The sequence below is a fragment of the Rhopalosiphum maidis genome, chromosome 1 (genome assembly GCF_003676215.2).
Source record: "Rhopalosiphum maidis isolate BTI-1 chromosome 1, ASM367621v3, whole genome shotgun sequence".
In the NCBI taxonomy this organism is placed as follows: Eukaryota; Metazoa; Arthropoda; class Insecta; order Hemiptera; family Aphididae; genus Rhopalosiphum; species Rhopalosiphum maidis.
This window is the reverse complement of record NC_040877.1, coordinates 64509619-64535108: the sequence shown is the minus strand read 5'-3', so window position 1 is coordinate 64535108 and position 25490 is coordinate 64509619. Positions and strand designations below refer to the sequence as shown.

General features: G+C 26.4%; 1 protein-coding gene across 3 annotated transcripts in view; it reads left to right on the top strand.

The window, feature by feature from the left end:
• LOC113561053 (coagulation factor X-like) overlaps positions 1-19698 on the top strand; it is a 42255-nt gene extending 22557 nt beyond the window's left edge. For 2 of the 3 annotated variants that reach the window (XM_026967249.1, XM_026967250.1), the window contains 3 exons: positions 5312-5529; positions 13567-13763; positions 18279-19249. In XM_026967249.1, the coding sequence (XP_026823050.1) occupies positions 5312-5529; positions 13567-13763; positions 18279-18443 (580 nt within the window). In that variant the 3' untranslated portion in view covers positions 18444-19249. Of the gene's footprint in view, positions 1-5311; positions 5530-13566; positions 13764-18278; positions 19250-19665 lie in introns of those variants that run through there. The other variant, XR_003406142.1, reaches the window with a different exon arrangement.
• The last annotated feature ends 5792 nt before the right edge of the window (positions 19699-25490 follow it).

The following is a 25490-nucleotide window of genomic DNA, read 5'->3' as shown; positions in this document are numbered from 1 at the left end:
TTAATTATTTCAACATGATGTCTCTAGAGTCTAGACTCTAGACTGTAAATAACACGAGTAAAGACCATTTTAAAATTTTTATGTTTTTTTAGATATATTTTAACAATTTTTTAGTGAACTTGACTACAAAATCTGATCAAAGTCGTCCAATAGTTTATAATATAATTGCAAAATATATACTTATCCTAAATATTGACACACAACCTCTTTAATTTTCGTAGATTTTCTTTTTAAAATATAAACTAACAAATAAAAAAAGTTTACTTTTAAGAATATTAATACATATTTTAGTTTAATTAATTATTTACATCAAATAATGAGATCTAAAATGTATTTTAGTGTAATTATTAGAGATCTCTATTAAATATGTACTTAGGACACTTAGGTAGATACTGCTTAATGTATATTTATGCACTTCATAAATTGGATTATCAACAATTTCTTGTTGTTATACAAATAGATTAGTATACAATTGGTTACTACTCAGATTATTAAAAGTTAAATTTCATATTTTTTAGTACCTACACATCGTACTTTAATCAAAATTCAATATGTTGTAGTAAGTATTTGGTGTATTTAAATTATACCTGTGTACAATTAAGTCAACAAATAAAAAAAACCATTCATAATTAACTTAAATGCAAACATTCGTGATACTCTATAATGCATATATTATAATATATATATATATATTTGTCAAATTCAAAGTCAAACAATTTTTATTAAAACCTGTAACTATACACTGGTATGAAAATAATTAATCGTTTGTATGCTTGTAATATTTATTGGTGCTTAGCATAATATACACACTTTCTGTTTAAGTCAAGCACCAAAGTATAATAAAATATACACCCATCCCCATTCCGATATTATTTAAGGTGATATTTTAACTGTCGTTTGATGTGAACGCCTATACTGTAAATACATAACTATAGTCATATTTATATTGCAATATGCATAACTAATAAATGGTATAATTACCGAGCATTTTACATTCCCAGACATTATTTACCACCGACGTAGTAACGTTAGTTTCAAAATACCTGAGGTACCTATTGTAAATAATGTTATGTCTGGTGAGCGCATTGGTAAAAGTGTATGTAAACGTACACAATTTCTTTTATCCAAAAAGTACATTTATCACCTATAAGCTGTATGAGCTTGAGTAGTATAATTCAAAACGATTATTGTTGTAAATCATATAAAAAGCTCTTGCTTTAAAACTATTTTATTATTAAAAGCCCTTCGTGTGGCCCTGTCATTTTGTAATAATATATTCCCTTGGTATACAATATTGTTTTCATTACAATATTTTCCGTCTAAATTCAAAATACTAGTGGCTTATTCAAATCTTGCTAGCAGAATCCTTTGTTTACTATTCACATTTGCAGATACTTCCCGATCTACCTATACCTAATAATATAATTAATATTATAGTGATAAGCATATTATCAATAAGTAAATAATTAATATGTTTATTATATTATATTTATAATTTTATCTTATGCTTAATATTAATATCATAATATCAAATATATGTTACGTGAAATATATTGAAAATAATTTATTCGACATATATTCAATATTTGTATTACGTGGAACATAAATTAATATTATTATACAAACAAGAATTCAAAGAGATAATTAGATGAATAAATATAACTAGTAAAAATAATATTTATGTTTTTACGTATAGGTAGTTTAAAATAGGTCAGCATATTCTAGAGAATAGATGTAAAAACCGAAATTTAAAAACACATTTTAAATTGAAAAAGTGTTATAATTAGTTTGAATAAAAGTAATAATACTTTAATTTTATGTAGTTGGGTAACACGGGTAAATTATTTTTGAAACGTCAGCTCAAAAATAAGTCTTTATAATGAGCTTAACAATAATAATTATTTGTGCACTATTTAATATGCTAAAATTATGTAGATTATAAGCAAGAAGCGTGACCCAAGTGAAATGTACAATTTTATTTGGCACATATTTCATGATTAAATTAAATATAATATAAATTAAAACAAGTGAATGTTGTTAAATCTTCATTACACATTTATTTGATTTGTCACCAGAATATTATTTCGTTAAGTCCCATGGATATCGTACATTATACTGGATCATAACAGCAGACCATAAAAATACATATTATGAACATGTGGTTCAATATATAATATATATATATATATATATATACACACACAGCGAAATTTCACAACGTTGTCTTATTTATGCACCTCACGCCTTTGGGATCAGAAATTTTCATATCATTATTATTACTATGACTATTATTGTCGTTGTTGTTGCTGTTATTGTTATTCTTTATTTTTGTCAGAAATAAAAGAAGTTTCATCTCATTGCTTTCCATTTGGTTTTATTTAATTTATACAGTGTTCCACGAGAACATCCTCTTTTAAAATACTCAGTCGTCGTTGGTAAATCTTAACGAGCACCGTATAATTCAATTTTGAAATCAAAACTTTTTTATCCTCGTTAAATAACAGTTTTATTGAGTATATAATTATGCTGAGTGTATGGATTTTTTTTAATTCAAATTTAAGTTTTAGTTTCACACATTTTCATTGATTTATATAAAATAACAAACTACTTAATCGGTTTCAATAGTTACGATTTTCGTGTCGTAACATTATATAATATTATGTATATATTTATTTAAATGATATACGTGAACGATATTCGGTTAGTTGAATATTGAATACCTATAAAATATATTAACACATTCAATGTATAATATAACTATTATATAATTGATACACTTTAAGAAATATGAAGAAAAAAAATGCCATCTTTGTCAATATATTTAAACACCCATTATACGAGTATTACCTATTACATTATAGTATTATACATAAAATATATTTTTTTATACGCACATTTTTACAGTAAAATGCAGTATTTTCACTGTTTTCAAAAAGACAATAAACCGTGAAAAAATTATTCAGACGTAAAAAAACGTACTGACCGATGAAAGTAAACAAGTAAACAATTATTATTAACTTTTTAATTTGCCCCGACTGACCTAACGATGACCGGTCATCGATGAGTACACTGCACTACAACAGTCCGACTACATCACTTTAACGACTATACACACAAAAAAACAATACATAAATAATTCAAATTTTCTATCCGTCCGTAAAACAATACTCGACGATAATGCTATAATATGAAACTTATTATGTCAAAAACACAATTAGGCGATTATCAATAACTGTGCATCGCTTTTTTTCACGCATTGACTTAAACTGTTTATTATTATGGTCTTCTATTATAGTGTTCTTTGATATATATTAAGGGCAATTGTCTATATCAGAATAACTTAAAACAATATTTAATTATTACACACGTATAATTAAAACTAATTTTAGAAATGTTTCATTAGATTATAAGTGACATATTGTTATTATATTGCAACTAATTAATTAAAAAATAAATCGGCATTAGCTCACTCATAATTTAGTGAATTTTTTAACCTTAAGTAAAAAAAAAAAACAAGACTTTTATATATAACAAATTATTATCGTGCGTACCTAACCTAACTTAACCTGGCCGATGATTAAATTGCTTCAATACTGATGATGTGGCCACTGGCCACTATCAACTTTGGACCAATATTTAAATTACCTTGGGTCGCGACCGTCATTAAAGTACCGGCACGTTTGGGATGTTACATAATTTATGCAATTTAACGATTAAGTGGATTGATTTTGACATCGCACGTGGCCGCTTATTACATATACTAAAACTTCCGCGTTTATATTATAAACTGCAGTAATACAACGCCACTGGGTTGTAATATTTATTTTTGCACTTAAATTTCCATCGAAATCACCGAAGGGAAACGTCTGACCTACAAACGGGGAGAAAACCTTTACCGATGTATGCACACGCACCATCCAGTGGCAGATTTAGAACGAATACGGTTTTCGGACTGTACGCTCGGTCATACGCGAAAATTTGGATAGTTTAACGTTTAACCTTCAACCTTCAAAGTTTCAAGCTCTGAGAAAAAAATAATATAGATTACTTTTGCAGAGTTTAGGTATTAACCATTAATATTAATTTACATAATTTGATTCACTAACATACATAGTATATATGAGTCATCGTTATAATAATAGCTAACAATCTCGAGATCTATAATAACAATATATCTTAGGTACATTTAAATCGTTTTACCAAAATCGTTCCATTATCCCAGTCAATTTATATGCATATATCAATAAAAAATGTATTTTATCATTAAGCTTATACTTACAAAATCTAAATGTCGTTAAGAAAAAATTAAGAAACGTAAAATTATGGTATTTCTAATGGATTATAAAATGAAATACTTAAAACAAATAGTGTTATACACGTGTTGTCTTATTTAAGTACAAATATTACAAGAAAGAATCGTTACTGTAAAACATTAATTCTTTCTCAAATAAAACTAAATATACAATATACAATAGCTGGCCCAGTGGGGACTATAATAACTTATAAGTACGAGTATAAACGTTCAAAAATACAAAAACGTATGCTAGTATCGTGTTAATACTCGTATAACCATCGAGCAATATAGCATATTATAATAATGATATAATCTCAACCATAAAACGATGGTACATAATATATTATAATATTATCGAGATCCACGAGTTATATTGTAGTTGTAAGTATAAAGTATGTTCATCATTAATAGGGCTCGAAAGCATACGTTTTTAAAGCAGACCATTATAGACACTTATTCTGTACAATGATCAAATTTAAAATGTTAATAGTTTTGTATATTTTGAAAATTTAGAGAAAAAGTGGATTTTCTTAATTTGTTTGTATTTTTATGCATATTTTATATTTTCTGAAAAGTGCGAAGTATTTTATACTCGATTATCATTGATATTTTATTTTCCTTAAGATATATGCAGTGCCAAAAAACAAGTTTTTCCACCAACAATAATAATTTGATTTGACGTTATTATTATTACAGTGTATTATAATTTTTGACAACCAGTTTTTCGTTGCATTTTATTGATATTATGGCTGTTACTTTTTATGGTAAAAATATATTGTGTAATATAATACTATTTAACTAATAATTATTGATGTTACGATAATTTTTTTGCGTATTAATTTTGTGTGTGTGTGTGTATTTATGATGCTGTTGTAAAATGTTGATGATCAAAATATAATATAATATTGTTTAATTTTTTTTTTTATTAGATTTTGACTGAAAGTTGCCATAACTCATCAACAAATAATATAATTTTACTATAATTATATAATATTATCATTTCTATTTGACACGCAGACGTGACACGCCGATGGACAACTTGATGGTGCATCTGGGCGACTACGATTTGACTGCGGAAAACGAAACCGAACACCAAGCTCGGAAAGTGTCTCGCGTGCTGTTCCACTCTCATTTCCATCCGTTCTTATTGGCTAACGATATAGCGCTGTTACAGCTCGATCAGCCGGTCGCCGCTAGCGACACAGTCCGGCCCGTGTGTTTGCCGTTCACCGACGGTGAGTAATATCAGCACAATGATATTATAATATTATATACATATAAACGTATACACACTATAAATATAAAAGCAAAAAAAAAAATACGATTTTTACAGGATAGTGGTTATTTCACGGCTAACGATCGTAAAGTACTTGTTGATAGAGTTTTTATTTTTTTATAAATTATTTTAAGTATAATAACTTTGGAATTTTTGCTGTAATCAGCAAAATAACAATATTTTTGAAAGAAAAAAATGTATTCTTTTTTGTTTATAAATATTTAATATTTTTTTTATCGCTGTCACTATTTTTTTTAAAGGTTTTTACTTTTATATTTTATTTCATATTCTTTTACAAAATATTTACCTGAGATTTCCAATGTTTAAAAAATAAATCTTAAACAATTCGATAATAATTACAATGTTTATAAGTATAGATAATCGTATTTAAAATATTAACTTATTCTGGCTTAAGAATATTATTATGAAATGTTTGCTTGAAAATAAAAAATAAAAAATAAATAAATAAAAATAATTTTTTTTTTTTTAAATAGCACTGTAAGGAAATTACATAAATAACATAGAAATAAATATTTTAAAAACGTTCAAAATAATAAGTTTTTGCTGTTAAAAGAGCTACCTAACAAAGTATACAGTGAATACGTAGGTATAAATACGCGAACGGTGATACATTTATCTTGTATTAAACTGACTGAGGTATAATTTCCACTATCGCTTTAGAAAACGTGTGGATTACAACAAAAAGGGTTTAAAAACAGCTGCTATAATTAATTTTCTCATTCAGCACAGGAACAGAAAATACCTACTTGTCAATAGACACGTCAACGCTTAGGTATAATATATAAAATACATCGAACGAATAACACTAAAGATTTTGATGTTTTGCAACACCCGCATAGTCTATAAATCTAGATTCTAAAATAGAAAATTATAAACTATAACTTACACATATAGAGCAAATTAATGTAGTCAATCAATTTGATTTATCTGTATATTTATAAGAAAAAAATATTTTATAAATCCTAAAAATAGATTAAATATTAATTATGTATAGAGTTGATTATTTTTGGTCTACATAGAGAAAATAATAAAAAAAAAAAAAAAAAATGATTTCTACCAAAAAAAAGAGAGTAAAAAAACAAAATGTCTGCGACCGAGCATCAAAATTAAATATTTTCGACGGTCGAGTTTTTATAACCAACCCCAAATAAACAAAAAAATAAGCGTAATTTGGTTTTTAAATATCTTTATATAATTTGATTTTTTTTATCAAGGCATTATTAACTTACAAAATTTCAATTTATTTTAAAATGTATAATACAGCTAGAGTATGCACTTTATACAAATATAGCTGATTCGAATAAATCTAGTCATTCTATAAAAATTTATAGTTTTAGATACTTATTGAACACGTGGTATTATACTATATAGCAGAGGTGGCCATCATAAATATGTTTGTAAGCCACGTGGATAAATACAATGATATAAAAAGCTTAAATGTTAATAAATATATTTTATATAATTGAATAAATTTAAATTATCTATACCAAAATAATTAACTTCATAATAACAATACGTAAATTTTAATTTTATAAATAAGATGATTGTCGCACAAGTTGGCCAATCCTGTTATTTAGTATAATATACGTGTTTGATAAGTACCTAAATTATATATTACCCAACCTAACCTAATCTATTAATAGTAAATTTTTGTTTTACTGTACATTACGCCAATTTTTTTTTTTTTTTTTTTAATCATTGCACCAGTTTGTAATCATACAATGTTTTCAATAATAAACCACTAATTCATAATATTTAGGTAGTTAATATAGCAAGTGGACAAGTCCTTAAAAAATAAATATTGTATTACTAGTGATCATAACTTACTGAATATATTATAATACATTTATTATAATTTATATTTCTCTATAAACAATTTGTATAGTTTTTTAACACCAGATACTTACACGCATAGTACTATAGCAATTCGAGTTAGATTAGAGACTATCAATTTTTTCTTAAAACCAATCTAATAAAAATCGTATGTAATTGTTAAAGTTAAAATAAAATGAAAAAGTAATTATTATCGTAAACTTAATATAATAACCGTTGGTTCGTTGACAAATATATACATTTTATATTAAAATATTATCGTATTTCATCTTTCTCGCCTAAAGTCTATAAGATAGATAGACACCTATAATCATATGGGTAAATATGGTAAAAATCTGGGAGGAAGTTATAAATTTCAATTAACTCATATTAGCATAATTAATTATGCTGACGAGGTTAAGTTTGAAAATATTTTGGTGGAGCTAAGCTTCACTAAACCCTCATCACAATTATTTATGCCTATGTACCTATAGCATAACCTATAAAATGTCTATGACTACAGCCCTGCAGCGTACGATTGGTGAATATGATAAGTAATTATGTATATTATGCATCACGCGGAGATAGATCCATTAGCTGTACATTTTATATTGGTTGATGTACTGATATCATCAGCTGTTACGAAAACTCCTATAAAATTGCAATAACTTATATATTAGATTTTACGATTTATGTATATATACCTACGCGTTTTTATTTAGTTTTTTATGTGGAAAACATTTTTAATGGTGTTGTTAATGCGCTTTCGCGCGTAGTTAATCCACCGGAAAATACACGTATAATAATAATATATTACACTGAGCGCCATTTATAAGTTGCACATGGAATTAAATCGAGATATTGTAAAAATGTTATTGTTGAGTTTCGATACAACTCCAAAACAAATAAATTGTGTCCATCGCGTAGTTTCTGTGTAAACGTCGGTTGTTCGACATTTCGTTGTCCATATAACTTTCTGTATCAAAATACCTATCGCCAAACAGAACTTAAAATCGTGACTTCCCACGTCGCCGAAACCCAATTTGCCGAATCCCAATTCGCCGACACCCCAGTTTGCCGACTATTTATTTACATGTTCCCAATTTGCCGACTTATTAAAAAATAAAAGTAAATACAAATTTGTCATGTATAAATGGTTATTAATACATTGTCAGTAGATATATTATATAAAATAAAAGTGGCTTATGATATATTATTATATACAGAGCACAGAGCTTAGGCACATGTTCTTCGAACAGTTTTTTTTTACTCCACCATTGTGTGTATAATCGTGCAATAATCCAACTTCTTGTACTTGACGCCATATAGATTGCCTAAAATGAAAGAGTATTATTTTATTTATGTGTTATATCCAAATAAATCTATATTGGCAACAATCATTCCTATTTCAAAATCAATTTGAAATGTTTTTGGTTTAAAAGCTAAATCATTTCTCAAGGCAGCTTCTTTAATTATATTAAACATTCTCTTATATAAGTGTTACTGCTTCTATTCGGTAAAAAAGCATATATTTATATAATATGTTAAAATATATATTAATTTTTTAAATGATAATATAGTACATACCATAACCATTGGCACCATAACACCCATTACAAAACAGTGTAATGTGTATATTTGCTTAAATAATTTGGGGGCTGATTCAAATGTACCATCCACTGTTGGCGAATCGGGAAAATTGAAACTTTATTAATAGTTTGTCGGCGAACCAAGACGTCAGCGAAAAGGAAATATTTTAAAAATATTTTAAAACTGGTATATTTTTCGGCAAACTGAGTTGTCGGCGAATTGGGATTCGGCAAATTGGGTATGAACCCTTAAAATATTACACCTGAAGGCTGAAATACTGATCAGAAAACCATCGTATGATGAATATAGCCCTATGCTATACGTTGCAATCCGCTGTTATAGGCTTATAGCGGCGTTGGTCTATTATATAGTGTGGTGTTCATGGGCGACGCTACAAGGGGTTAAGGGTGGGCAAGTACCCCGCAAATTTTTAATATATAAAATATAGTATTAATTAATTTAAAAAATGTTTAGACTTAAGTTATATTACTTTAAGTTTAACTGTTATATTCAAATTAAACATACTTTTTTTGCGTATTTAGAAATAAAAATACTCAATAAAGTTAATACTAACTGCAAGCTTTCTAAAATCTCATACATTAAAAAATAAAAAGTTGTGTATTGTTACATATACAAATATACAAATAAAATAAAACGGAAGAAATCTGAAGTTTTACTGTACCTAGTACATTTGTGATAATAATATAATAGGTATATTTTTTGGTTATTTATTTAGAAATATAACGTATTATTAAACCCAAAACATATTTAATAATACTTCCCTATATATATATATATAGTATAAATTAATGGATGATTGAGTATAGCCATACATAAATTACCCACCAGAAACAATTAAGCCCGGTATCGCCCCCTTCCCAAATAATAAATTAATAAATAACTGGGTGTGCTTATATAATGTATAATACTTATTAATCTATGATGTATTATAATATATGCCTTAGACACTAAGTGAAATCCTCATAAACATTAAATTTTTTTAGACACGGTTGGATAACTTAATATAATATGCTCTGAAGAAGATGTAAATAATATAATAGTAGGTTATAAACGTTTTTGAAATACTAAACTAGCGTACATTTTCTGAGGCCGCGTGACGAATTTATACAATAATATGATGTTTCATCCAGTTCTCTTACAATTAATTTCTTCAAAAACTAACTTTTGGAATGATTTATCTTAGAACTACTTACGGATTATATTTAGATATTCATATTTTCTTTATATCATGCAAAGAGTGTAATATGATAAATAATCTAAGTATTTTAAAAGATGGTCATTTAATTGTTATTAGGTATCTAACCTAATAACAATTTCAAAAATCTGATTTTGAATAAATTCATCATTGAATGGAATAATAAAGATGACCATATTTAGTGAATTGACTAGTAAATTTTAATAATCTAAACAATATACATTCTTGTAAAGATATATATTATATATTACATTATTGCACACATATATAGTGTTAATTGTCAATATTGCTCTTCTAAATCAGTATTGATTTTAAAATGAATATGATTAATGTCAAATCAATGGTACCAGCTATTTTTTGTCAAATGTGTATATTTTCATAATTTTCTGAAATCGATGATAATTTTAGTACACTCACAATTTGATAGGTAAAACCTGCTGAAACCTGGTTTTAATTATTTTTCTCGTTCATTACAATAATATTATACATTTTGATCAAAACCTAAAACCAAAAATTTGCTGCATATTTTAATATATGATATATTTCACACGCATCCAATGTATTTTCAATTTTTGTTTATATCCTGGACACTAAAATGTATATTTATCATGTTTCCCTTATACGTTTGAATATTACTACATATTTGAATATTGTTGAAATATTGTATATAACGTAATAATATATCTGTATTAAAATATTTTTATTCTATGTTCGAAATTTAGTTTATATTCTAATTCCTAAGGGTCCGAACAACTATCGTATAACTAGTAATGAATCATAACTAAGTCATAACTATAAATGATGATCGGCATTCAGAAGTTTAACAAAATAGTGATTTCAGATTATACTAACACACAGAGAATGGTAATAAATTAGGTTCATTAATTTAAAATATTAAACAAAATACATCACTACACTATAGTTACTATTTATTAACGACTATATAGTTAATCACGTGAATATTTTAAATTTTGGTGACTTTGGCTATGGATCTTGGACGTCTTATTCATTAATGATAATGATTAATAATTATTGACATCTGTGATAACATAATATATTTATATATATATAGTTTATTATTCCTAGAAAAAAGACTTGTAAAATTATTTCGTTTGCAAATCTACCTATATCGATCTCGATGATGGAAATCCACTGGTGAGGTTTGCAATACGTTTACTATGCCACGTCGTCGTGATACAAAAATACACGCACACGCATATTATAGTGAATAAAATATATTATAATATATCGATATTCGTCGTCAACATGTAACATGTGGCAAAAATATAACAACTGGCACGTCTGATCAATACCTACAACTCACTGCTCGTGCACGAATAACACAATATATTATTATAACATACCTATATTACATACACACGATACATAATACGATAGGCGTCTATTTCGTATTGTATCAGTGATTGAATGTGAAAATATTTTTAATACGGTCATTGCGCCGAGCTGATTTTATACAACTTATGGATTATAAATCTATAAATCAACGTTCAGTATTTTTTTTATAAAAAGTCATAATAATTTTTTATAAAATTTGCATATCCCTGCACACCAGTGTTGGTAAACAATACTTATTGTACATTTGAAGAAAAATATAGTTTTTAAAATACGTATTTTACAATAAATTAATTTTTTTCTTTAGGTAAATACGTTTATTTTTTTTAAATAAAATACTAGCAAACTTTATAATCGAGAAAACGGGAATTTTTACTCAAATCAAATTTTGAATAAAATTTACTTTCTTTTTTTCATATAACTCAAAAACGATGATGAATAACCTATATTATAAATACTTGACATTTTCATCAAATATTTTTATTATTATTTTTTATTTACAACAAACTGTTCATAATATTTCAATTATTTTTGAGCTATTTATAAATAGCTTTTTTATATAATATATAAATGTTGATCAAAAATTATTTTTTGGGTAAAAATGCTTGAAAATGTAATATAAAACTCCTCAAATTTTATAAATTAAAAAATATCAAAAATCAATACTCACAATAATTGTTTATATGCGTTTATACTTAGAATTTTAATAAAACTAACAAAAGTCGCATAAATTAGTAAATTATTTTGAAGTTAAAAATTTATAAAATATTTTGTTTTTGTTTTTATACATAAGATTTAAAACTTAATTCTTATATTATATAAGATTCTTTATTAGTTTTTTAACGTATGTATGAAAAAAAATTCTACCAGAAGGCCAAATCATTTTTTTATGAACATTTCAAATTCAACGGCTTACAATTTTCAATATTCACTAGTAAAATAATTATTTCTCCTCAAACAATTTTTAATATTTTACAAAAACATAATAATAACAAATAACATTGACAATGATTTAAAATTTTCACCAAATTCTTATATTATAACTTTTATTATATGATAACATTTTTAAATTATTTTGACTATTTGAGTTATTTTTAGGCATGAACAATTTTCATTTTATTAGTTTTTTTCTATAAATGTCAATAAAAAAATTATTCTCTGTGATACAATTCTTGAAACTTTAATACAAGATCCCATAGAATGTATGCTTATAAAAGTATGTTATTAGATTGTTATAAAAACACAAAAGTACATATCATTATAAAATCTTTATACATTCATCGCTTTGCTCAAAATCTGAATACATATTATGAAATATATAATACTTAGAGACCTAGGTTGACCGACCGACCGTCTACGCTCAGAATCGTTTTTCGTGTACAATGACATTACATTATTATTGAAATAAAATTTAGTACTACATCCATCATAGTAACTTACAAGTTACAAGACACCTATTGTATAACAAAGCAATACTTATTTGCCGATTGACTTTACAATTTAAAGAACTTTAATTAATTTTAAGTACATGAAGTGTTTATTAACTATAGATTTTGATCATACATTATACTTCAGGAGTCTTGCAGAAGTACACTTTTTTTAATTCAATAAAACCAATAATCTAGATGAAAAAAGGCATACCCCCTCCTCAACGCCCACCACCACGCACGTTCCTGAATACAATAATAATCATTTCATGTTAAATGAATCGTCCTGCACAGTATTATAAAATACTGTCTCATAAAAACGTAGATAATAATACACAAATGTATACTATATAATACCTATAGGTATATTATACCTATATTATATAGGTTATGTAATGCTCTACGTTTTTAATTATCATCGCTTTGGTATAAATACGAGCTATAATAATAGGCGTGTACACAATAATGTAATATTATACAATACACGAAAACAGCTAAATATCTGCAGAGGTGTTTTCTACATAATATTTATAATAATTTTTCTATATTTCATATTATATGCATTCAAATACATCAGGCGAGTCGTATGTGGGCCAAAAAGGCACTGTCGTGGGATGGGGGATCACTGCGTTCCCGGCGGGCGATCCTAGCCCCACGTTGCAGAAACTCTCCGTGGAAGTCCTGTCAAACTTCCAGTGTTCCCGCGTCATCGACGATCATGTAGGTCTAGGCATGCTGTGCGCCGCTGCGCCATCGTTGCAGGGGACGTGTTTCGTAAGTTAACGATATTTACGACGTAATAAACTAATAATCATAATAATAATATAACATTATAATACGCGGTAATAATAACGTATCACATTGTTTAATGTGTAGTGCTTCTATTATAACATTATTATGTCATGTGCACTGCAGCGCGTATGACCACTTGGACAAGTATAAGACTACTACTGGCACACTTAATAACATAGTATTATAATAACTTAATTTTAGTATCCAAATAGTTGTGTACATTTGCATATTTTTATTAATTAGTTTAAAAAGTAGGCGTAGGTAAATTATACATATCAATCCGAACCTAATATATGATTCTGTTGGCAAAGTTTTACTCCACACGTTTATTGCATACTTGGAATTCTTCAAGTATTTTCATCGCCATTTATTTCTTTAATAATAAATTTATTCAAATTCTGATTTTGAAATTTTTAAATACACTTTAAGAAGTTTTTAAATTGTTAAGATTCTCTGTACTACTTAAAAAATGTTCTGTGGTGATACAAACTTATATATTTTTTTTTTTTATGAAAACCGCCCTTTTTATTGTAAATTATTTAGTAAATAATTTTTTGATGGCACTTAGTTCAGAATTACGAATAAACAGTTTCTCAGTTATTAACATGTTTATACTATCAATAATAGCCATTATAAAATATATATATTATACAATGTTACAAAAATATAAATTAGATGTAATATTAATCTAGCATTTGTTATACTTGACAATTTTTTTTAAATGTTAATACAATAATATTAATGACTATAATATTCAAATTATTATAGTCCCCATATCTTTCATTTATTATTAATTATTGAGCTATTATCATTAGTACACAATGTTTAATAACTTAAAAACTATTCATTCAAATTTTGATTTTAATACGTAACATTATTTTTGAGAAAATAATCTAATAAATTTTGTAGAGAAGGTGGTTCTTATATGAAAAAAGCAGTAGTTTGTACGTATTCGAGGGAAACTCCTTCATTAGTTCAAAAAAATCTCAAGAATTTGAGAAAATGATCTTTATATATATTGTATATTAAAAAATTCCAAAAATCAGATTTTATTTAACTGCATTATTAAAGAAAAAAGGGGTAGGCATGCTTGGTGAATTACCCGTGCATATAACATTTTTCGAAAATAAAATGCATACTTACATTAACAAAATTGAATTTAAAATATATATTGTTTATGAGTACAACTCAACAGTAAATTAACCGAATAAAAGTATATTACAATACTTTAATTATTTTTACTTGCATTTGCTGATGGAATTTTGCCTAATCGATGTGTGCGCTCGTGTTGACAAAATCTACCAATAAGCTCGTATACCTGCTGGTGACGGTTTAGATTCGCTGATTAGATATTAATTTTAATTTGCAATCAATTTTCAGCATAATATTTTAACTATGATAATGAGATGTATAAACGTTTTTAGTACATATATTAAAATTCCTGGTACCAATAATAATCATCATATATAACTCGTTTTCACAATACGATACACTCAAAATAATTTCAAACAAAATCAACATTGCGGAATGTCCTGCGTCCCTGCGATATATATTGTTGTTCAATGAAACAATATTAAATAACCGCAAACGTTTTGTACGCCTATTGTTTTGTGCATATTATTATAAAATTCGTATATTATAATGTTTTCGTTTACGATCTGGCTAGTGGATGCGCGCAGTTTCCCGCCCAAACCCCTAATTTTATATAATTTATCGCACGATGTTTAATTGTGTTTGATGTACACACATGTCCGGCGATTTAGTATTAATGTAACGACGTTTTTATTCAAATTATATTTACGATTAACAGAATAATGTGTGAACCTAAGTCGTATATATAGAAACCCTGTTATTGTATATGTACAGAGTGGGTTTTGACTGTTTTCACAGGAATTTTTTTTTTTTTTTTTGTCGCAGTAGATTGAACACTTTTTATACTTTTTGATGACTTAAAAGCAGTACTTTTTTTTCAACGAATCGTAAGATTAAAACTAAAAATCAGAGTCAAAATATTTTTGATCGAGATAAAAAGTTAAAACACCGTAAATTGTATACGTATTATATTTACTGTTGTAAAGTATTTTATATTGATTTATTGTATCGTAAAAAAAAAACAAGATCAAACTATTTTACATAAATTACAAATCATACTACTTTAATTAAATATCTATAACATTAAATTAACGAGAATATTAAGAACTTTTACAAAATCATATTGATTTTTAAATAATATGTTATATAGCTTATTAATAATTTTTTTTATCTAAAAGAATTTATGTTAACAACTTTTGAATTTTCATAAAAACTGTTTTATGTTACACTATTAAATTAAAAGTAGTAGTTTTTGATGATAAAATACAATACAGTATTAATGAAAAAATAAAAGTAAAATTAAAAAGAAATCACTTTGAAACACTTTAATATTGACTTGAAAAGCATAAAAAAATGATATATTTAATAGTTTATTGCTCCAATTTTGATTTACCTACATTATTTCAACGAAAACTTTTTAGTACGAATATCGACTTACTCCAAAAATGTATAACTTTGTTGGATACGTACGTACAGTTTATTATAACTTGAAATAATAAAAAAGATTTTTTTTTATGTTACATGAATAAAGTATAAGTTATAACACATAAATATATATAAATACGTATACAAGGTATTCAATTATCAAACTATAATAATTTAATAACAACTCAGCTTAATTCTGACTTCTAATCTATATTATTTATTACAACTCGTCGCAGTTGACACTTAATTAAAAATATATTTATACGTGCTACTTTGTAATCCATAACTAAAATTAAATATTCGAGTTTTTTACACAGGGTATGTAGGGTTTTATATAATATATATAAAATGATTAGCGCATTGTAGAAGAGCAAAAAACAAAATGTGTATATTTTAATTATAAATACGAGAGAAATTTTTATGTTTTACGCCCCATTTGTTTATCGCATGCCTATTGATTAAGCTTGGATTTTCATTTCAAATTTGATTCCTAATACTATATTGTTGTTAATCCAAGCATAAACCATAAAAATCACGATTTTTAAATAAAAAAAATATTCCTTTCCACCTCTTTGTATATATTATTATTATTATTATTATTATTATTATATTTTTTTTTAATTAACATATATCTGATTAACATAATATTCTTAGATATTTCAATTTTGTTTAAACTTTTTTTTATAAATACACATGTTTGAATATAACATAAACATATTTTATTTGTATATTTTTTTAATGTATTATTTATGTTTAAAAATTACCATTTTAGTATCTAACTAATGTAGAATGTAATTCATTTCTTTTTTTAGAGACTTTTCGTAAAACACATTAATGTGATTTTTATTAATTTATGTATAATTCTTCCTTATACAGTAACTTTTGCAATGAAATTACTTTTATAATTTATTCAACTTCAGAAAATTAGTTATTATTATTATTTTTTATATTCGGTTTAACTTTTTGCAGATATTCTTAATATTATACTCAATTATTTGTATATTATATGAACCTGGTACTTAAGCAAACTTCACATACTGTTTATAAATATAAGTTCACTTGACTAATATTTATTTTTCTTTATGAGGTACTGTTTACTTGTACTTATATACATACCTTGTGCAGTTGTATATAAATTCTAATTAAACTACATGTTACATAAACTTATGATATTTACTTATAATATTTCAATAGTTTACAGAATTAAAATTATTGTTCAATATTTATCGTAATATATTATACCCATTTGTTTCAGAGGTATTCTCTTTGAAACATTGAAATTCAAAAAAAAAAATTATTGCAAAATATTGTAGACACCTCTTTGAACACCTTGAACTTGTGTTGTATATTTTTATTCTTAACACGTTTTTTTGGACTGTGCCACATAATAAATCGTTTGCAGTTCTAAATTCAGTACCTATATCATTGGTATCTCATACCTATACATAACATAATATAACGCTAGCTCACGCAGAATGAAAAAAAAATACTATTTCTGATCTTTCTCGAGTTCACATCAGGCTGGTTTTCTAACCGGAGTCGAGTGTCGTCTCAGAACCACATTAATGCGTTTTATTTCGGGCTATACGATCTAAACGTATTTTTGCATGTAAATAATGATTCACCCATAATAACAAACAAACAATTCAAATTGAAATGAACGACCTGCGTCTATTATATAACGCTGTACAGATTTCGTGTAGATTTTTTACGATTTCCTCGCAAGACCTGAAATTAAATAAAAAGACAGCACCGACTTTAATTTAGAAAAATAAATACACGAATACACACAATTATTATTGCTTTTTTTTTGTTTCGTTTTCGCGACGCACCTGAGAAACGAGATGTCCGCGTCACTCTATGACACCTATAAGTAATAAGTTATAACTTTTAACCTAGCTACGGGTTATTAAATTTAGTTAGTCCGTATACGCTACATTTACCGAAATAATTTTGTCACGCGTGTGTTATTTACTGTAGGGTGACAGCGGTGGCCCCCTGACCGTGGAACGGGACACCGGAAGAAACGTTTTGATCGGCCTGGTGAGTTATGGCGTGACGGGCTGCGCGGTCAAGCCCGCTTTTCCCGACTTGTACACCAGAATATCCGAGTACGCCAAATGGATTGACGTCAGCACCTCGTAGTAATAATAATACTAATGAATAATGATAATAAAGATAATTATAATGTAGTACACAGTCGTTGAGCACACAGTTTTATACATTTTATAATATTATATTCATAACGATAAAATGCCTGTTCGATAGGTGGTGACATGATAACAATATTATTATATTACCTCGACACAGACTAAGAACACACTGTAGTCACCATGTCTATGCATATTTTATTTATGATATTATTATTACAATTCACGAGAACCTTTCATATTATATATAATATATGAACTATAATATACCAGTCATCGCTTGCGCCGTCCTTTGCCCTATATGTATAATGTATATTGTATGATTTATTATTTCTACCCAGACGTGCACATGTGCCGCCGCGATCTCGACGGCAGAAATAATTTGATTATTAGCATTATTATTATTATTATTATTATTTTTGATCCTGATTTCAAAAACAGACGTAACAATAAATATCGTATTATGCTTGTGCTTAAATTAAAATAACACACAAGTTCCTAATCCTAATGGCCAGTGAGAAATACCTCATCACCAGTTGCAATGTACAACTTGCACCACTTGCGGTGTTAATCTAATAGTAAAATACATAACAACAAAATGCTAACCAATTCATCAACGACCAAAAAAAATATAACGTTCCACCCAACATGAACGAACCATTAGGTTCCAACACAATGAACGGCTGCATACAAACTGAGTCCCAATAAAACCTTCGAGTCCCCGATTGTTTTAAGGTATGTACTGATTGAGTCTGTGTTTTCATACTAACCGAGTCTCGTTTAACTTTAAAAAAATATCTTTCTTCCATTTTTACTGATTTAAAAAATGTTTTTTTTAAATATTCTATTATTCAAAAATATTCTAAATTTAAAACTTAAATAGTATTTATGTAATCACTACATAATTTTAAAATCTTTCCGCCATTCTACCTATATCTTAAAAGTAATAAACTTTGTTGTTGATACTCTTTTAAGTTCATTAAAAAAAAAATATATATAATAATTTGTATCATAATATATACTATACATGAACGCGTAAAACCGTATCAATAATAAGTTTGTGTTGTAACAATGTCTTACACATTAATATTAAATTCGAAAACTGTACCTATACGGAAATACTGGATACAGAGTTCCATGATGAAATTACACTGTGCACTCGTGATGTGTGAACATAATATTAACAGCAAAGTTTGACAGCTTGCAATATTTTTCAGAGCCGTAAGTCTGTATACATCATTATTTTGGAGCACAATAAAATAACATTGTATCAAACATATTATTACCTATACATCATGTATTATTATGGATGTTTTAAATTGTATGAGTAAAATCAATACATTTTCTTGTTAATTTTTTATTTATCGTTCAATTAATTATATTAAGTACATACCTATAATTATTTGATTAATTTAACCATTTTAGATTTAAATTATAAATTGTATTTAGAATTGTTTTTATTTTGTTTAATTATTTATATGCCTAAATTCATTAATAAAATGATTGAGATTAATATTACATAGAATAATTATTTATAACTACGATAAAATTAATACAATAATATTAGTTTTAAATGTTTAATCATAGAACATATTTATATTATATCGTAATAATTGTTTGTATAATATTAGTCATAAAACAATTCCTATTATAATGATTAAACATTGTACATCACATAACTAATATTAACAGTTAGTGATAATACAGTAATTATGTAATTTTGATTAAAAGTATCTTAGAATTATGTGTAATAACATCGTTCAACAAATACAATAATATTTTTTTCGGGGTTCACTTCAATACTTATGTTTAAATAGTTAAATTTTTGGTAAAAATCTAAAATTATAATTGTTAAATTTAAATAATTTTCGAATAGTTGATGCGAATGTTTTAAAAATAAAATCATTTATTCAACACTTTATGTTGATTTAAAATGAAGTGGATTTATTATTTAGGGTAAATTTTATTCACTAATCCTTTAATAGTTTATGATATTATATATGTTTGGAATTAACTATTACTATTATTTTGTATTTTAACTAAAACTAACTTAAATATTTTCAATATTGTAAATATATTTTTGAGAAGAAATATTGTCGTATAATATAACATATTCATCATTGACCTTTTATGTATGAGCAATGAACAAACGAGAAAATGAAATATATTGCAGGATTCAAACACGTTGGCATTATGAATTTGAATAAAGAGGAATCTTGTATATAGTGGTGGGGTTTGCGATGTCATATGTAAATTGTTTTGTTTACAGCAGATGAAAATACATTATTAGTGAAAATGTGCTCGACCCCATGTGTTATATTAGCAAGAGCGTATTTTCTCCCTCAATACCTATACGCTATTCTTGTTTTATTATCCACCACGCACAATGTTCCAATTCTCTATCCGAACTTGACTGCTTCTGTTCTCTTTATTTTCTGCTACAGACGATTACTTTATTCCAGTGTACAGCATTTTACACTTTTACGCCCTTAAATAAAATGTATATGATAATACTACAATATAGATACAAGATACAAGATACCTAAACGTGTTCTTGTTTTTCAAATGGATTTAAGACTTCTTACCTATTTTTTCTTTGTTCGATGATCGATAAATCTTGCTCCACACCACTCGACTCGCACACTTAACCACTTGTAATTACGAAAGATACACATGAATTCCAAACAGCGTATTTCTAATTTTGGTGTTCTCGAATCTGGAGAAGTACATTATAACTGTATATTTTTTCTGTAACGATGGAAGCACTTAATTTCATAAATTAATTTTTTACGTAAAAGTAAATATAGTAAAAAAGTAAATTAAAAAAATACAGTTACAATTATTTGGGTTAATACAAAAAAAACTTTATAAGTGTCATATATTAAAAATAATTTTTCGTTGATTTACCTACAAATTTTAAACTTGATGAATTTATATTGTATAGATCATTATTGATTTTCTAGCCAGCATCCAATATGCTATTTCAGAAATTTTAACTTATTAAGTAAAACTTTTAAACACGCACATTATCGCTATAGTGTCTGAAATCTGTATATTTAGGAAGTCCACTGAAATTGAAATATTTTGTTGAAATGTGATGTTCACCATCAAATGTGTTCCAAATAACTAAACAATTATTGATTCGTTTATCTTAGACTGCACTCTACGAGTGTAATTTATAATCTGTTATTATACGTTGTTATGATCGGTGCTGAGAAATTTGGTTTTCATAGTCGTCGTTATTCACACGTATTATTACTCATACCAGTTAAGTTGTTATTTATTGTTTATTTGTTCCCCCTATTTTTTTTAAAAAAAGATTCACTATTTATGTATCATTCACACACATATTTTGATACTTTTTTTTTAATACAATCGGTATATCTATATGGAAAAATTAATCTTATTAAAGTCTAATTAGATTAATTTAAGCAAGTGATAATTCACTAGGGTATAAATAATGTATGATGTAAATTAACTTGAGCGTGAGGATTATATGTATTGATATTTAATAATATTCCACGTTAATTGGTTTAAAATAATTTTTTAATGACTAGCTGTAACAATACATTTTAAATTGTAATTGTCATATCTTAATTTCCACAGTTAAGTAAGTTATTTATTGACATTCTTAAATGCAAAGCTGTGGATGTAATTGGGCATAGTATTTTTTTTTTTTAGTAAATAATAAAAAAACCCTTTTAAAAGTTTTCACAAGTATAATATTACAACTGTAAATTGTTTAAGGTTTTCTTCACTTTTCACAGTCTCAAATGCTAAACATTTTATAATTGTTTAACAACATCGATTTAATTTGAATATTTTAAGGAGATAAATGTTCTTTTTACAATGCCTGCCATGGTAAATTTTAAGAATGAGCATTTAATTAAACTCTCTTAAGCAATTTTTTTTTGTTAATGTTTTGTTCTTTTCATTTATTTAATTCAAAATAACATTTACATCAATAGAAATGTATAGTTTTTTTTTATTTAATTAACTTAATTGAATAAAAATCAAAAATGATTAAAGTACCTAATTACTTAATTATTTTCTTCTTCTTTAAGTTCCTATTCGTTTCGGATGTTGTAAATCATATTGAATATCGCTTCTCTTTCTAATGATGAACGAAATAGTTCAATTTATGACTTAATAATATGCGTATTTATTCTTTTAATTCATTAAAATTACCTTTTTTCTCTATAATAACAATCATAAAAAGTCTATTTAAGATTACTAATTTACGATTTCAGGAACCAAATATTGATCTTTAGTTTCTCGTGAAAAATAAATAAATATTAGGTTCAATATCAGAAATCCAGAACAATTGTGAACAGCCATTTTTATGATAAGAATATAGATCTATTAAAATTAGTTATTAGATTTATTGTACCATAATAAATAGCAGATTAAATAAATAGGTAGGTAGTCCTGAAATTAGAATATCGATTAAAGACATATAATTCTACTTATATTACATACAATATGAAAGTTAATAAAAAACTATATTTACTTAAGTTTGCTATATTATGTATTCATAGTATAGGTACACTATAAAAAACAGTATATACTACCATATTATACTATATAGATATTACATTATGTAATATGTGTCATGTATTTATGTAAAAAACTATAATATCAAGTAGAGTTATACAATAGTACAACTTTTTTGGAACCTTCCATTTTTTTTTTTTTTTTTTTTAATAAATACTGAAAAGAATGATTTATAGCAGGAACTCAGATGCAATTTAAAAGGTTGAAATGGAAACTTTTCCTGCAATGATAAGTCATTAGTCAAAACAATAACCAACTACCTACCTACATGTCCAGAGACCAGAGTAGTTGCTATTATTTGGTTTTAAAGTTGTTAACGTAATTCAGAAGCATGTTTTATATGAATTTAAATCTCCTTTTATAGTAGTTTCACCTATAAAGTATTATATATACCTACTTAAAACGAATTATTTTTCAATGTTCCAAATTTTAAATCTATATTACTTATTGTGTTAACGAGTAGTTTTGTATATATATATATTTATATAATCAGATTGTTTAAAATTAATATAAATTGAAAGAACTCGCAAAAAAATAGACATACATTACAATAATGTTATAATACTTATTATCAAATGTTATTTGATACCGTTACGTATAATACATACTTACCAATAACATTAGCCATAATAACATCAGTAGTATAATATACCTGGTTTTGAATAATTTTCGTTTTATAAAAAAAAACATTGAGCACACATTATAATTAGTATAAGAATTAACAATTAAGAATATGTTTATCTTGCAGTAGGTACCTACTCCTTAGTATCTTATTTTGGCAAAGGAAATGCATTTGTAACTTAACTATTATGGACACAAATGAATCATTAAATCTACTCGGGTGTTATAAACAAATTCCTACAATAATTATAGAGTTTGTTAAGTTCAGAAACGAAACATGGCAAAATAAACGTAAGTTTAAAATTCCCTATACCCTATATTCCTACACGATTAAAAATGTACACATAGTTTATGACTCAAGTTTTAAAACGGAGATAAAATTAAATTCTTTACTTTTTGTGCCGTACAAGTGATGTAAAACTACATAGCATATAATGACATGACAAACATTACCTATATTACAGCATGAGTCGATATGGGTAAGTACGCAAAAAGTTGTGTAATAGTCAAAAAACTGTAATTTAGTGTATTTAAAATCCGTTTTTCATAATATAAGAGTTATATTATGTTAATAATACTATAATAAGTATAATACAACATTCTATACGGCAGATACCCCCTAACCTTAGAAGTGCATAGAGCGAGTGAATGTAAGTTTCTACACGAGACCTAACAGGTCAATAATTCTTATGTAAGTTGCTGCGTGGTAAAAAAGTACGTATGTAAGTTCCTATACTGCATATATTGTTGTATATAATTATTCGATAATTGTAAAAAAAAATGTACTACAACTACTACAATTTTTATAATATTATGATTTATAAGTTATCTATCTGACGATACTTTCATGCATTTTAATATAATAATTCATAATATTGTAAAATAATCTTCATTAGGTATAGTGTGAAAATCTATTTTGTCAATACTCGTCGATTATTAAAATCTTAATTAATGACGTTTTTATATAACACGGAAATTAAATACATTAAACGCACACGTTTTAAATTCGCAGACTACATTTGAGTTGTCAACCCCAAATCTGAAAAAGAAATTTGTTTGGGTATCGAAATGTTATGATTTTCTTCTTTTCTATGAGTATCCCTGTAGTTGATTTTTACCTGTATGCGTATAGGTACTCATAGAGTCATAATATACCTACATTCGCCCAAAAACATCCACTCGTGCATGCGCGCGTGTGTATAGGGGACAATTATGGGTGAATTCAAGTTCTCTCATGTGATATCTACGTATAGCAGGTAAAAATCACCCAAACGTAAATAAGTTCCTAATTATCCCCTATACACTCACAAGCGCACGTGCGTGCACGCACGAGCAAATATTTTTAATATTCAAAATATTCAATACCCTTTCAGGAATAATATTTATCTGCACTCGACACAGTTGTTGTTATACACAAAATAATATTGAACAATTATAAAAATTAGATACTTTATTTTTTTACTCATTTGTCATTTATAATATTGCAATAGTCTAAACGTCGCACTGTGCATATTATGTGATTCAAACGTATTTTTTTTTTTTTTGTAATTCTAAAAATCAATAGTTGTGGTTCACACGATTCACTGAAAACGCTATACAGAGATGGGTCATGACGTGCCTTCGTACAAAAGCGTTGTATCCAGTTGTTGGACCGTTTCGCGTGGGTTAAAACATATTACACTCGCCCCCCATCGAAGTATTTTTCACCGTCGGGAAATTCGTTTTCAAGCTTACGGGTCACCGTGGGTTAGGTTATAATAGTTAAGTATACATAATACTACAGCAACCGTATTTTTTCCCTACCCACACTCGAGATATAATACTATATTATGTTTTTCGGTAAGCAACAGTGTCGTCGAAACATTAT